Genomic DNA, 16,049 nt, shown 5'->3' on the forward strand with positions numbered 1-16,049 from the left:
CATATTGCAGTGTAAAACTGGTTAAACCGCTTGTTGTTCTATGCCTTATTTCCTTGAAAGGTCAGGGGGAGCGACTGAAATGTGACACAGCTTTTCTAAACAAGGAAATGTGCAGGCGTAGTCACATAACAAGCATCAAATATAATAATACACTTGACTGGAGTCTGGTGTTTGTCTTAGATTCACTGATGTAATTGTTCAAAACAATTACCACAGTATTACATAATGAAAAGAAGGACATATAAGTTGGTCAGTAAATACTCAGTATGATGAAAGCTGTTGTCCTTTCATTGATAATGTTGAGCATGTATGGGAAGCCAATTCTGATAATTGGCGTCTGTTGTAAAGAAGATGTCTTATTTGGGCTCCTCAAAAGGCCAGCAGTCGCTGTGAGCAAAGTGGGTCGCGTAACCAGGAATGGATGCACTTGTTTCCAGGGCAACAACCACGGGGGAGTGTTCGAATGAAGGCAGACTTACAGATATACAGTACGGTGGAAGATTAGAAGTCTTGGTCTGATGCTATAAATCAATGTCCTTTCAGCACCAAGCTTCCCATGCACCATAAACCCAGTTTACACAGTGTGATTTTGGTTTGTAGCGATGGGCTGGTAATAGTGACAGAATCATGGAGATATATCGATGGACAAGGCTCCAAAACTGAGAGATGGTTCAACAAGGTTCAAAGATCACCGTAGTCACAGTTTTACAACCAAAATTTCTTACACTGTCAGAAATTCAGGATTACAATCTCAGTGTGAATGCTGTTAAAAGCTAAATGTATGGATGCGCTGATCAAATAGATATTGAAGATATTGACTATGATAACACAAGCCCCAAGATATTGCAACTATTCATTTTACATAGTGTGTTGGTGGAAGTGTGGACCCTGGTATGTCTTGGCTTTTGTTTGCAATCAATAAGTTGCAAGACACAATATCCTTGCATCCGTGTTATCTTGATACTGTAAATACATCAGATTTTCTTGTAGTCTGAAAGCTCAGTCTGTCACAGAGATTCAAACATTTCAATTCAAAGTTCAACTCCTCTCAGTAACGTGGTCAGATCTGTCTCTTTACTGTAGATGAAATGTCAAGGAAATAAATGGAGCCCATTACCTCATCCATCATTTTCTTTTCACACTTGGCAAAGGCTTTCGACCGCTGCCGCTGTGTTTGACTCATAAGCAGAAGATACAAGAATGCAGTGTTTACGGTATTTTCTGTGAAGTGCAAGTGAATGAGAGCGAATATAAGTTCAGCAATCAATTTCAAGCTCTAAATGTTTCTTTTACCTCTCTAAATCGTTCTCTGTGTGTTTTTTCTCTTCCAGAGCGCCCATCTGGCGATGATAGACACTCTGATGATGGCATACACAGTGGAGACGGTGAGCGTGGAGAAGGTGATGGCCTGCATTCGTCAGTATTCATCCAGCAACCCTGAGGTGGAAACGCCATATGACACCGAGGATGCAGTGACCACCTGGATCAACAAGGTGGGTGACGGCGAAAAGACAAAGATGGTGTGGAGTCTGCAACAGCTGTCTCAGTCCTGTCTCAGCTTCCACCAGCCTGTGTTTTACTCACCTTTGTTTCCTGGACCTAATTCACGATATCAGGTGTTGTGTCCATCATTTAAGTTAAATAGAAATCTGTTACAAGATGTCAAATTTGATCAGAATTACAGCTCACATGAGGTTGTGATTATATGCATTGGATCCTGGGGTCATATGGGAACCCTAACCCTGCAAAGCAAAATGCCACATTAGGTATTACTAGGTACTGGTATTTCCCCAAAAGGTTATTTTGTAACTGTGCATAAGATATATATTTTTTTGTGCTGTTACATGACAAATTTAAACTAAGACTTTCAGTCAAAGAAGATCACTGGTCCACATTCTGTACACAGGAGAGCTTGAGCTCTGAACTCAAGTTCCCAAGATATTTCAGTGAAAAATACTGACCTAAATACCATCAAATCTGTTACACACACACACACACACACACACACACACACACACACACACACTGCATCTCCATGCCTTGAGGTTATGCCGTATCACGTGCACAGGTGAAGTGAGAAAGCATCCTCTTGGGTGTAGTAAAAGTGGAGTACCTTGTGACACGTGCTTCCTACACGTGTATAGCAATATTATGCATAACTCACTGGATGTGATTGAGAAGTAAAATGTAAAGCATGACAATTAGCCAGTTGTCACATGAAATCTGTCAACGTGTCCTATTAAAGATGGTTTTACTTAAACATTATCCACACCCTGTTTAGAGTTGATAATTACATGTAAGAGCTGGCTGTTGTCAAAGCTCCTCGTGTCTTCTGGCTCTCCCCTCTGACACTACAGGATCCAGCTTACCAGGGTTTTAAAGGCTGATACTGATAATATTATTTGGAGGTTTTAAGCAGCATTTAGCACTTTTTGATTAACTTATAATTACAGCGTTATGTGTCAAAGTCCTACAAAAGTAAAACTACCCACTAATTTGATAATGTTAATAATGTGCAAATTTATTTTATTATTATCCTGGACAAATGAGAATATTCACAGGCTTTATCAGTACAAAAATGTAGGTCATTTTTGCTGCTTGTCGTATGTAGTATGCATGTTCTGTGGTAAATCTTTCGACTTAGTTGTGTTATTAAAAGTGTTAGTTCAGTACATTTATTATATAGCACCTTTTGCACTTCCGTGTATCGTATCAATCAATTGTTTTGAATTATAAGATAAGTCTACATGGCCTGCATGTGCAGATGGCTGTGACTCTTCCATACAGTGCTACAGGGCCCAGTCTGTTTACATTCTTCTGGTAGGAAAGCTGGGATGCTGCCAGCTCTGAGCTTCACACACTCACATACACACACTCACACAGACACACACACAGCTAACAGGGGGTGTGGTCATGGAGTCCTACTGGTCTGACATATGGCTCTCTGTTGGACTTCCTATGCATTCCAAACAGACAAAAATCACCAGCTTAACAACTGGTCCCTGCTTTAAATCGACCCACATGAAGTTTTGCAGATAAGTGCAAGTTGGCCAAAGTTAAGGACTGAGTGAGATTAGAGTTGATTCATTTTAATTCAACTCCACTCAAGTCCATTGTGAGTAAATTCAGATCACTATCCAAAAACTCAGAATTCTATGGAAGAATTTTATGGAACCAACACAAAACCACAGTATTAAATACAGCTGGCAAAGTGATAATATACAGTGAAAAGTTATTAAGTTATTAATCTGTATTTTACAGCCAAATTAAATTAAATGCTTTAGTATTATCTGCTTGCTAATGTTCCATTATGATGACTTTTGAAACTGAAGTTTTAATATTGACTTAAACCCACAATTATCTGTGGAGCCTCACTTTAAATACCAAAACAAATTAAATTTTTAACTCAAGCAATATGAGCTGAAGTATTAGTCATAGTCTGCTTCACATATTCAGTTTTTACTCATTGATGCTGCTGCTGCTGGCTTAGGGATAATGAATCTGGTTTGTCCTCCCTCTCCCAGGTAAATGAGTATCTGAAGGATGTTGTGGCTCAGGAACAGAGAAAGGAGACGCAGAGTGCTGAGCCTGCTGGGAGTCCTCGGGTGGGTGCTTCTCTTTTCCTTTCCTCTCCCATCTTTGGCACTCCATTAACTACAGTACACCACACCAACACGCAGACACCACTAGTTTGATGGACAGTGTCACACAAGCTAAGTGAAATCCCTAGCAACACTTAATGGATTTAACAACCGGCGTTGTCCATTTGACTGAGAGCTATTTGTCCCGGACCTCTGTGTCTCGTTGATATCTCGGACCATTGGCCTGGACAGAACTTAAGCTGTTAAACCCCAGTGAAGATGATGTTCGTCTGTAGCCAGGAAACATTAAGATCATACTGAGTTTCACTGTATTTATCTTTTACCCAGCAGATCAGTGCTCTCTCTAGTGTAAATGGGCCAGCAGTCATTTAGTGCAGGATCACACATGTCCAGGGTCCAGCCTGCAGTCCATATCTGTTATATAACTGACTCTGGTATCAACAGCAACTTCCGATGCCCTAGGACAGGCTGGCGTGTGCGTGTGCATATTTATACACATATGCAGTATGTATTTGAATAGTGGGAGTAATGTGTGTTTGGATTCTGTTGCTTGATGCTGCGTTTGTCATCATTCACCAGTTCACTGAACATTGACTTTATTCAATGGAAATAGAATGCTGTAACATAAAATTGATATGCAGCCATTTATAATGTTCACAGTCAGTATGTGTGTTTGAGGATGTAGCCTATGTATTGAGGGCTGTACAATACAGACAATTTGGGGGTTGGGGGAGGGGTTTGTAGCAGCATTTTTAGCTAATAACAAAATATTCAGTATTTTCAAAATGCAATTGATATCATCATGTTCTGACACGAATTCGTAGTTAGACCTGTTTTTGTTCAGCATCATTTTAAGCCTTTCAGACTGAACAGTTCCTTTGCTCTCATCATATTTCCAGTGAGTGGAAGGCTTTTTACTGTGAAGCAGCTGCTCCAAAATGTTTTAGTTGTCCTGGAGTGCCAACCTTAGTTAGCCTACATCAACCCATGTGGAAAACCGCTTCGTGAATCTCAGCTCCTCTGATGTCACAGCCCTTTATGATTTGCATATGAGGAGATTCCAGCTCCAGTCGTGATAAAAATACGATATATTTTACAACTAATGAACCTGTGTGTATGTGACTAATGTGTCCTAATGACTCTGCTCTAGCAGCTATTCTACCAGTCGGGGTAAATTTGCTATCATGGTCATAGTGGTAAGGAGGGTCATGGTGTTGGCATGGCAACCACCAACCGTCACCCTGACACAGCAGATGAGACGGAGGACGGCGAGTGGCCGGTGAATGATGTCACTCCACACGCACCCATGTTCATCCTTCATGCTCTGCTGCCTTTCCCCCTCCACATTATTCATCATGCACCAGCAGCAGTGACCTTTTAAAAGTTTTATTTACACATGAAAGTCACGAACACCCCCAACATGTTAGATAACGATAATAATTTACCAGTTCACATTCATCAGCAGCAGATTGCTCATCTTTCTGCTGTGCTTATCTCTCTTATTCTTATTCCCCACCTCTACAAAGTAACGCTGCCCTGCTTTTGAACTCCACACTCAACTTTACATCTTCATCTTCCCTCCTCACCCCTGCTGCTGGGTCACGCCTCCACGTCCTATCTTCCGCTCTGTCTCAGGTCACGCCAGGCAGCACACTATGACACCACACTTGTCAGCGTTGTGGCTAAGTTAGAAGGTTTACCGAAGGGAAAATATTGCAACCCTGTCACATGTGTTTGAGCATGCAGCGAGTTGAAATAGAGCACTGCAGTTTGTGTGTGTGTGTGTGTGTGTGTGTGTGTGTGTGTGTGTGTGTGTGTGTGTGTGTTTCCCATCCCAGTCCCAGGGCTGTGTGCAGACTTGCACAGTGTTTGATGCTGATCTGTCCAGTCAGTGTGCAGACACAGCATTGCATGCCTCAGCTGTCCTACACACACACACACACACGCATCTGACTGGAGAAGGTAAATCTAAAATAAGTGACATCACAGCATCATTTAATGCTTGATAAACAAAACTAAAAGTTACAACAGACACTAACCCAGACTTTGACCAAGTGTCTCACATGTACAGCCACGCTTGCACTTGATGCGAGTGTTACTGTAATACACCCGCTTGTCAGGCTCCCAAGCTGGAGAGTTGACCCCTTCAGTAACGTCAGGTCACATGGACTCTGTGTGTGTGTGTGTGTGTGTGTGTGTGTGTGTGTGTGTGTGTGTGTGTGTGTGTGTGTGTGTGTGTGTGTGTGTGTGTGTGTGTGTGTGTGTGTGTCCGTGTGTGTATGTTGGTGGCCCTGTGGTTGTTTTGACTTTGTTTGTGTCCAATAGCTTAGCTTATGGCTCATAATGTCCTGGTCTGAATTTGGGTGAAAGTCACAGTCATTGAATGATGCAGTTCAACGCCTTGAAGTTGATTTAAAGTGCATTCATGTCAGTCAGTGTTTGTGTCTGCTGAGATATTAGGATTTTTGAAACTTGCATCTTTAAAGTTTACAATAAATTTCATTGTGTGTGCATAATGGCTGCTAAAGACAACAATGTGTAATGCAGTGTTGAAAAGGGATTTTTTTCTTTACAAGTAAAAACATAAAACAGACTGAGAAGCATAGACAGACAAAGTAGGCTGTAGTGGATTGTGTGGAACCAGTGTATTACCACTCTTCATGTTATTTAGTCAGGAGAGTTTTTCAACATTTGGGTCTTGTAACTTTCAAGCCTTCACTGCCTCAGCCAGGAGACATTGCATAATAGCCACATGCTGTTTTGGAAGGTGAAGTACAGTCAGCGTTTTGGCCAAATTGTGTTCAGTAATGAGTTTGCTTCCATCCCAGCATTATGAATATAATCACTAGAGAGTGAGGAGGAAGAGTGGAGGATTTTTTCTGTACAGTTTGTTAAGGAAAACATTTTTACCTTGTGTGGAAAACCAGGAGGAAACAAAATGTATAACTCAACTATATATAACTTCCACTACAGTAATACACAAAAATAGTGCTCCTCTGTTTTGTTTTTTGTTTTTTTGCTGATGCCTAGCAGCTCCATCTCTCCTCTCTCTATTCCCCCATCACTCCCCACCTCCCTAGACCTACCCCTCTTCTTTGCCTTTGCAGTATGACTGCAGTGTGAGTCACACAGGCAGCCTCTGTCTCAGTCAGACTCGTACCTCCCAGGACAGCGCTGTAGAGCTCACCGGGGCAACTGTGTTTTTATTTGAACCTACTGTGCCGTACACGGGGGAGAGGGAGGGTGGGTGGAGGGCAAAGGGTGGGAGGACCGCAAAGGCGACGTCAGGACAGAGAAGAGAGGGACTAATCCTTTTAAGTTGCAAAAGCTGAGCTGCAGCTGAACCGGACATGTCTGGCTTCAGAGGATGAACTTTGATGGGAAGGGGGAAGTGTCACAGGATGATTGAAGTGGAGTTGGGTGGGGTAAATGTGTAAATACACAAGTATAACGTGTGTGTGTGTGTGTGTGCGTGCGTGCGTGCGTGCGTGCGTGCGTGCGTGCGTACGTGTGTGCGTGCGTGCGTGCGTGCGTGCGTGCGTGCGTGTGCCATAAGGAGATGATGGATGAGGGCCCTACCTCTCCCCAGGGGTTTGATTGGTACTCTGCCTGACCCTGCTTAGCTACAGTTTGATCATTACTTCAAATGCAGACGGTCTTCATCTCCCATATCTTATTCTCAAACTGGGCCAGAGGGGTTTGGAGCTGTGTACTCAGAATAACCTGGCACAGGAAGTTCAGTTCGACCTCTTCATAAGCTACATGTACTGTAGGTATTAGTAGAAACTCGTGTCTTCATCAAAACCCATAATTTATCCCTAGGTTACTCATTATCATCTCTGTATCAGTAGGTAAAATAACGTGTCAGTTCCTGCTTAAAAAAGTTTAAAATCAACAGGGCTGAGTTACTTTGTTCTTTAGTCTGTATCTATTGTGCTGATTTTGCTTGTTTTTTTCCCCTTAAATATGAGTCTTTCATTGGCATATTTGAATATTTAAAGCAGAAGTAAGTGATATATTTGTGTTAATATAAGTCTTAAATAGTTATATCTTCCGACAGCAATCACTTACATAGAGTGTTTGGACTGAAACACGGGTCTCTCAGTCACTCTGCTCTGCTCTGAGCCGAAGAGAAAACATTTATCGTATCCTACAGTTTTTATCCAATGAGGAGAGAGAACGGCATGCAGGGCTGTGTGTGCAGCCAAGGGACGCCGTGAATGTGGCGACGTAGGGACGAGGACTGTTATGGTGCGTTCAAGGAAACTCGTATTTTTCCGACCGTGAAGTGGTACCAGTTCGATCTGGTACGAGTTCACCGGTCGGAAGTTATGAGTGGCCGTTATAGTGACTTTCACCGGTAAAACAGGTCGGAAAAAAAAAAGTGGGTTGCCTGGAACGCTACAAAGTCGTAAGTTGTGACTTGAAGCTGTAATTTACGATTTCAAAAGCCTGCCTGGAACGCAGCTTTAGCGAAAACGACCGGACCACTTACTTCTGCTTTAATGTCAGCTGTCCTTTTAAAAGTGTAAAAAAAAAAAAAAAGATGCCTTCTGATTGGAGTCATTTGCAGACACAGCCGGGCATAGAAGATTCAATAAACATGAAGTACTGTATGGAAAGGGAAGGAAAAGATAGATTTTGAATTTGTGTGATTATCAGAAACAGAATGTCACTACCAGCCTGAGAAATGATTACCCACAGCCTGATCCTGTTGCGTGTCATGCCACGCTTCCCTCCTGCCAACCAAATGTTCAACTTGGCCTGGAGATCAGCATTGACTCTGTGAGGGTGAAGCAAGGGCAGAGTTGTTGTTTTTTTTCTTTTTTGCCTCACTCTCTGCTCACAAATACAAAATGTCAGGAATGTAAATGTTGTTAGGTAATCTTGTCAGAATCGCTTCAATTTGTGCAGGAATCCGACTCATCATGTCGTTATGACAACTTAAGTGACAAAAAAACACCCACTAAAACATTTTAAATTGACTTTGCTGCGACACATCACGTTAAAACACATTCATGCTGAGATATCAGATTCACAGGAAGTCCATTCACTGGCAAATCGATAAAACTGATTAACTAATATACGTAACAGGAAGATTAGATTACATCAGGTGCGATGGCACTGGACTCACGCAGCTAACTCATATATTACAATTCGTGCGGCTGTGACGTAAATCAAATCAGGAGAATCCAAGAAGGCTACAATCGATCTTTTTATCCTCTCACCACCTTAGATATTTATTTTTTTCTGAGGGGTTCAGTACAAAGAGACTGTATTTTCTCACAAATCGCCATGAGGCTTTGAAGTTGAGGACGTGCCAGACAATTTGAGTGACATTTACATTTGGTTCTTTGATGCTTCTAGGTAGTGTGGGAATTAGCTATTACTGAGGCAGACCTCTCCTCCTCTGGAGTCGGCTTACATTGCCAGTGGAGGGCTGACAGTTTAGTTCCATTTATCCACAGGGATTGTTATTTTGGCTTCTACTTTCGCGGATGCTTTTCTCTCCAGCAACAATGAGATACATATACCCTGAGTTTGTCTGTGCCATACAATCTTAGTATACTTATTGATTCGACCCGTCAGCTGCTAACATGCTTATAAGCACAAAAACAAACTGTCCAAATTGAGAAGGACAGCACATTTACTACAACTGACTACATTTATTACAACAATTTTGTATTTCACACCAAACAAAACTGCCTCCACATGTTTTGATCCATTTTGAGCTCATACATTTTGAGTCCACTCTGACATCGGCTCAGTCTCGTTGCACAAGTCTTGCACCAGTGTAATTTCCATCTGGGCTCCAAATGCAGGTCACGTGATCCAGTTTCTTCTCGTGCATTTGTTTTAAATTGGATTTCAAATGTTTCATCTGTTTTACTTTTCACACTGATGAGATTTGGATAGGGAGGGAAATGATGTTTTGATTAGCGCTGATTTTGCTTGAGTGAAATTGCGACAGTGAGCCCCTCAGTGCAGCTAATATTTGGGCCAAGGATAAATACTGAAAAACCTTAACACCACATTACACTAAACACAATTTCAGGGTTATTTATGTCATGTGGGCTGCTTTTCTTGCACTCTCAATAGCACAGTTTTTTCTCTCCTTGGTCTCACACCTGTCATGTCTTTCCTTGTATTACTAATCGCATTACTAACTAATCTCACTAACGGGTATTTTCTTTGTTGTTGTGGTTTTTTTTTTTCGCTTTCGCTGTGCTGCTGCAGTCTCCGACCAAGTGGTACATGAAGCTTGTGCCTGTAAGTCAACTTACGCTTTCTCATCTACGTATCCATAGTGGCCGCCTCTCCCGCCTCCTCCCTCTGTCTGTCTTGATTGCCATCATGTTATCACAAGTGTGCATCAGCCTGTGACTTCACTGTTACATAAACACAGCTTTTCTCTATCACCCTGTGTTTCGATTAACAAATGTTCCCTTGTGGTGTGTACCCATGTGATTGGATGTACAGCAAAAATGAGAAGAAAAGACCTGTCTGCAGCTGTAACTGCAGAGTGTGAAGGACATTAAAAAGCAGCTGTCCTTTATAATTTAAGGCTATATATTGAAATCCAGGGTTTATACATTTGGAGTGTGTTACTTTGAACTTTTCTCTAATGTACTGTCTTGTACTTGTTAATAGGAAAGTTCTTGTCAGGGGAACAGGACACCCTTGGGGAATCACTGAAGAGGTCCCAAGAGAGACCCCCCCTCCAAAAAAAACATTAAAATAATAGCTTATTTTAGTGGAATTTCATTTCACGGAAGGGATGTCTGGGAGCATTTTGCATGAAATGACTTAATGAATCTCTGCACCAGCACTCAGTGTACACCCTCTTGTAACATTGTCTCTTTTCAGCATAAACATTATATGTGGATATGTAGACGAAAGCACCCTTGGTGTTACTATACATACAAAACGAGACACTGATAAAGCGGTTTTGAGTGTTTTTCCTTTCCAGTGCTTTCTGTAAATACTGGGGGGGTTTATTTAAAATACTCAGCATGTTGAGAACATAATTATTTTCATCTTCATCACAAAATTAGATCACACCATCTGGAAAAATCGATGTGCAGCCCGACTCGCAGCCATAATGCATGTTGTTTCCTCTCACTGGGGCTCACATTTTACCACATATGCTCTAAGGCTGTGTTACATTCATACATGGGTAAATCTAATGATGCCTCCATGAGGTTTAAAGTGTTGCTGCCTTATGCTGTACGTGACTCATTTTGCAGATATGTTTAATGGCTGGAAAAGAAGAGACAATAGATTACTGAAGGTTGGTTTATGTACGTTACACAGGCTCGGTACAGAAAGGAGCAGACCTCAACCCAGCCCGTTCCCTGGATCCCCCCAGTGGACAACCTACTGAAAGACAGCACGGACGGCTCGGCCTTGGGCGCTCTGCTGCACTTCTACTGCCCTCAACTGCTACAGCTGGATGGTAAGGAGCTCGTAGGAGAGGCGGGAAACGGTTCCAGCTAGAGTGGTATGCAGGAAGAGTTATGTGTGAGTGGGTTTTGGGGCGGTGTTTCTGCAGATCTTGCAACAAAGTTCATGATGACCTGAATTTATCTGTAAGAGAAGGAAGAGGAGGAACTTTCTTTGACCAAAACAACACAACAGACATTAAAGAACTATGCTCTCAAACCAGCATTTACAGCTAATATCAGGACTGTGCTGATTCTGCCTGTTAAGATACTGATCTGGGGCTTTTCTTTCTTCCTCTTCGGTGTTTACAGAGTGTGAAAACATTTGATATTTTACCTATAAGGAATTGCAGCCACAGTGTTTTGGAGGTAGATTTGTGTTGTTTTGTCCTCTTCCTGTGAAGGGTTCATTCATTAGAGCGAAGATCAATCGCAAACAAATAATACCACATAATCACATCAGCTGTTGATGAAGTGTGCTGATAGTGATTACAGTACGTTCATACACAAGTATTCAGCTAAACTAAAAACATCACAAGGACAAAAGATCAATCAGTGGAGAGTCTTTATGTCTATTAACACACAGCTCCGCCCACCAGTTGATGACACTGAGCCCACCGTCGTGATTGGTCAGTCATTTACAAACCATTACATTTTTAACACCTTCGCAGCGCTTTAAGAACGTTGACATTGCACAGTTCTCTGATCTTTACCGCCAGCGCTACGCAACCACAACCCTTTAATCATCCAGTTCATGCTGCTTGACTCCTGATGGCTCCCTCTGTCCTCCCAGATGTCTGTCTGAAGGAGAACATGACGCTGGCCGATCGCCTCTACAACCTGCAGCTCATTCAGGACTTCTGCAAAGACAACCTCAACAGCTGCTGCCACTTCAGCCTGGAGGACATGCTCTACGCCTCCTCCACTGTCAAGGTACGGCTCAAATCTACTGCATGAAGAGTTCGGAGGTTTCGTTTTCCCAAAGTGAGACATTCAATTTGACCCTCACTCCTAAAACCTTTTAAGTTTAGTTGATGAACTAAGAGGGCGCCAGTCTTTCAATAGTTGATGGATGGATTTATACAGATTTTAAATAATTTGACAGAGTAAAAGTTCATCATTTTGTTTTTCAGAAATATGTTGAAATCAGTATGAAGTAGAAGTATGAAGTATGGCACTGGTTGGTCTTTTAGTATAAGCTTATTGTCACTAAACATAAAAAATATATATCCAAAATGTCACAAAGTAGAAAGCTCTGATTTGTTACTGTATGTTTAATGATACTGCTCCAGTTGGGTCGGTGTCCAGAGGTCCTTTCACCCTTAAATAGCTTTTACAGTAAGTGTGTAACAGTCATCAGTACAGTCTTGGAGAAATATCAGAAATGTCAGAACTGCTGAACTGCTGCAACCATATTCAAACTGCCCCTTTCAAATGAAGCCAGAAAGGAGAGATGCCAGTGGTAGGTACTAGAAAAACAACCATGTGAAAAATGTAACCTCATATAAAATAATTGCTAAACTGAAATCCAGATAAGTGGCATTGAGTCTTAGAGAGGTCATAATTACAGACAATTTCAAATGTCCATATGTTAAGTTAATGAAGTTTTTCCGTAAACTGACACAAATCCGGGATGTGTTAATTCATTCATGGAGTTTTGACTAAACAAATTTGAAAGCCATATGCTGTTGTATCCAGTCAGTGGGTCTAAATGAAACAGTAGAAATGAGTGGCTCTGTGGGCCAGTGTGGTGACTCATGCTGTGGAAAAACCATTCAGTCCAAACTGTCTACACCAACCACAAGCACAGAGCTGCACTCCGCCTGTTCTCTCTCTCTCTCTTTCACTCTCTCATTCTCTCTCTTTCCCACCATCTCTCTCTCATTCTCTCATCACACTTTCCTTGTCTTTCTTTAACCGTTTGAATTAATTCCCTTCTTTAATTTCATTTCCTTTGTTTTCTTCATTGTCTTTCTTTGCTGGTATCCTTCTACAACTTTGTTGTTGAACTTGGGTGCCCTTTCTTTCTTTCTTTCTTTCTTTCTTTCTTTCTTTCTTTCTTTCTTTCTTTCTTTCTTTCTTTCTTTCTTTCTTTCTTTCTTTCTTTCTTTCTTTCTTTCTTTCTCTCTCTCTCGCTCTTATCATACTCTCCTTCCTCCTGATCTTTTTTAATTACCCATCGTCTTTTCTCTCTCTGTCTCTCACTGACTCACTCCATCTTTCTCAGTTACAAGCTCAGTTTTTATTGTGTTTATTCCCACACCTCTCTTCTGACATATATAGCCTCGGCTGTGTGCCTGCATTTGTGTGTGTGTGTGTGTGCGTGTGTGCGTGTGTGCGAGATTACAGATTGCAGGGTCACTTTAAATCAACCACAGGTCTGGTAAAAATATTCAAAAAGGGGACAGTATGAAGTCACAAAGCTTTGTTGTTTTCAAACTGGCAGAGGTGACAGACTGCTGGATTGCTGTCTGACTCAAAGCAGAGACAGAGTGCTGACATTATACTGCTCTACAGTTGTGTACTTTTCCTTCTCCCTCTCTTGTTCTTGCTTTTCAATACCAGGTTTGTACCAAGGACTAAATGGGAAAAGCTTTATTTAACTCTGTGAGATTGTTCCACCCTCTAATTAATGTTCCGCTTCTTTAGATGATCTATAATGTTTTTTTTTGTTTACTTGTCGCTGTGCACATGTCTGTGTTTTTTTGCTGCTGCAGGGAACTCATCCTTTTCATAAAATTGCCACAATGCCCACAACACCCCCAAAAGCAACTTCTGTTTCTATTTTATCACATAAAAGGGGATAATGGCTACCGCAGTCCCAACATGCTAGTATTTGTCTGATGGCCTCATGTGTAACTTTCCCTCTCTGTTGTGTGTTTGTGTTTGTGTCCATCTCAGTGTGTTTTGCCTGAGAGCTGCATAAGTGGTTTAAAAAACAAAACAAGTGAATATGTCTGGATGAGTTTGACTTTGCCTGACTGTCACCTCAGCATGTCCTCTGATGCAGGACTGTTGTTGTAAGCACAGGCAGAGTACAGGTCACTTTAAGGACAACAGCAGTAGACTGAATAACCTGACTAAACATCAATTTAAATTTCAAGCCACACACCCGAACTTAAATTAGTTAGTCAGCTGAATTGAAAGTGGGATAACAAACAACATGAAACCAGATGTGAAAAATTCAGCAGAGCAGCACAGTAGTAATACACATACTATATCACTCTAGTTCAAGAATAATGGGCTGCTTACACTCCAAGCAGCGCCCAAGATCAGATACCAGACAGTGACTAAAAAATAACAATAATTGAGTTGTGTGAACCAGCCAGCATCAGTATTTTGCTGACACTGATTTCACAATGGATAAAAAAGAGAAGCAGTGCAGCCAAAACAGCACACAGAACCAGTTAGTTTCAGTAACCTTGACCCAGTTTCCAGGTTGCCACGTCCTCAGCAGCTGTACGTCTTGGCTCGGTCATACTAATGGCGACCTTATTATGGAGATTGAACAGAGACATCCATATAGAGGGGAAGGGATGGGGGGGTCCGAGTGAGAGAGGTGTTGATGTGGAAGAAAATGAAAACAGGACAGAGAAGATGAGGAGGAGTGATAACAGCCTGAAATGGTTAGAGAGAAGATGAGGTGGGAAGAGAGAGAGAGAGAGGGGACACATCTTTCGGGAACTTGGTGATGTGTTTAGACACGCTCCATCAATGAAACATACACACAGTCAAACACCGAGGGGACACACACCGTGGCAAATATCACACTTGAGGCTGAATGTGTTTCTGTGCTAATTCATCCATCACATGTGATGAGAGATTATTAGACTTGATGTTTTCAATTTAAATGAGGAACGCAAAACTATATGAAGGAACATTTCTAAATTATGATTGTAATGTGTGAATATTTTCAGCCAACATGCGCTACAGTGTGTTAATTAGTGTTTAATTAGGGATCCGTCTTAAAACAACAATGGAAAGCAATAAATCCTTAAATTTGAGAAACTGATGTGCCTGAAAAATGACTTAATCATCGAAAAAGCTTTGCAAAAATGAAAGTAATTTGTCTTAAATTATTAACATGGTATAAATGTTATACATTTGACTGTCGGCTCAGCAACCTAAACATGGACGACATCAAAACGCAAGAAATACAAAGACAATTCAAATAGGACTGTAGCCAGTGGGGGCTTAGATACTGTAATAGATATTATTAGTCATCTGAAAACACCAGGTACAGTGTGTGCACATGATTCACACACAACCCCCACACTCACACACACACACACACACACACACACACACACACACACACACACACACACCACTCTGTCTGGCAACTCCATCTCAGCTTCGATGTGCTCCTAACTACCGGAGTTAAAGCTCTGTTGCCTTTCTCACAAACTGTGTTTCAAGACTGTGGCAGTTATCGTAAACACAACATGCGTGTTCGCCGAAGAAGCGATCCGTTCACACTATGTTCAGAATAGCTAAATAAGAGACAATGGATTAACCCTCAGCTCCCAACCCCCAAAGCCACAGAATACACACATTACGTATGAGGCCATTCTTTCCTAATGGACGCCAGGCTAGTAAATCACGTCAACCCACTCCCATTTACTGGCTCTTCTTTTAATTAATTCACAGCACATCTAGATTACCATCTGTGGATACAATGAAATTTACCAGCTTTGGGTTTTAGCCAGCATTTACCACCTTTTTAGCAGAAATGCCGAGTTCACCCCGAGGAACGCAATGAAGACACTTAAAGTAATTTGGTTGCCTATTCAACATGGCTGTCAGTTACTCAATCATTTGCCTACAATCTGACTATTGCTTGGACTGTGAGCTATCAATAAGAAAAAATCACACACAGCATTTAGATGAGCTAAACCCCCTACCTATTAGCTGATAATCCCCCCTGTTACTGCATTAAAACAAACCTCAGTTCCTGGATCACCAGCTGGTACAGGGTGCAAAGATTAAGTGACATTCAAGTAAG

General features: G+C 41.6%; 1 protein-coding gene across 1 annotated transcript in view; it reads left to right on the forward strand.

The window, feature by feature from the left end:
• camsap2a (calmodulin regulated spectrin-associated protein family, member 2a) overlaps window positions 1-16,049 on the forward strand; it is a 47,434-nt gene that overhangs the window by 17,494 nt on the left and 13,891 nt on the right. Inside the window, exons 3-7 of the mRNA XM_085774648.1 lie at window positions 1,332-1,493; window positions 3,525-3,605; window positions 9,840-9,872; window positions 10,917-11,058; window positions 11,838-11,977. Coding sequence (XP_085630774.1) covers window positions 1,332-1,493; window positions 3,525-3,605; window positions 9,840-9,872; window positions 10,917-11,058; window positions 11,838-11,977 — 558 coding nt within the window. The remainder of the gene's footprint in view (window positions 1-1,331; window positions 1,494-3,524; window positions 3,606-9,839; window positions 9,873-10,916; window positions 11,059-11,837; window positions 11,978-16,049) is intronic.

The sequence above is a fragment of the Trachurus japonicus genome, chromosome 4 (assembly GCF_045865225.1).
Source record: "Trachurus japonicus isolate A0001 chromosome 4, Traja_1.0".
NCBI lineage: Eukaryota > Metazoa > Chordata > Actinopteri > Carangiformes > Carangidae > Trachurus > Trachurus japonicus.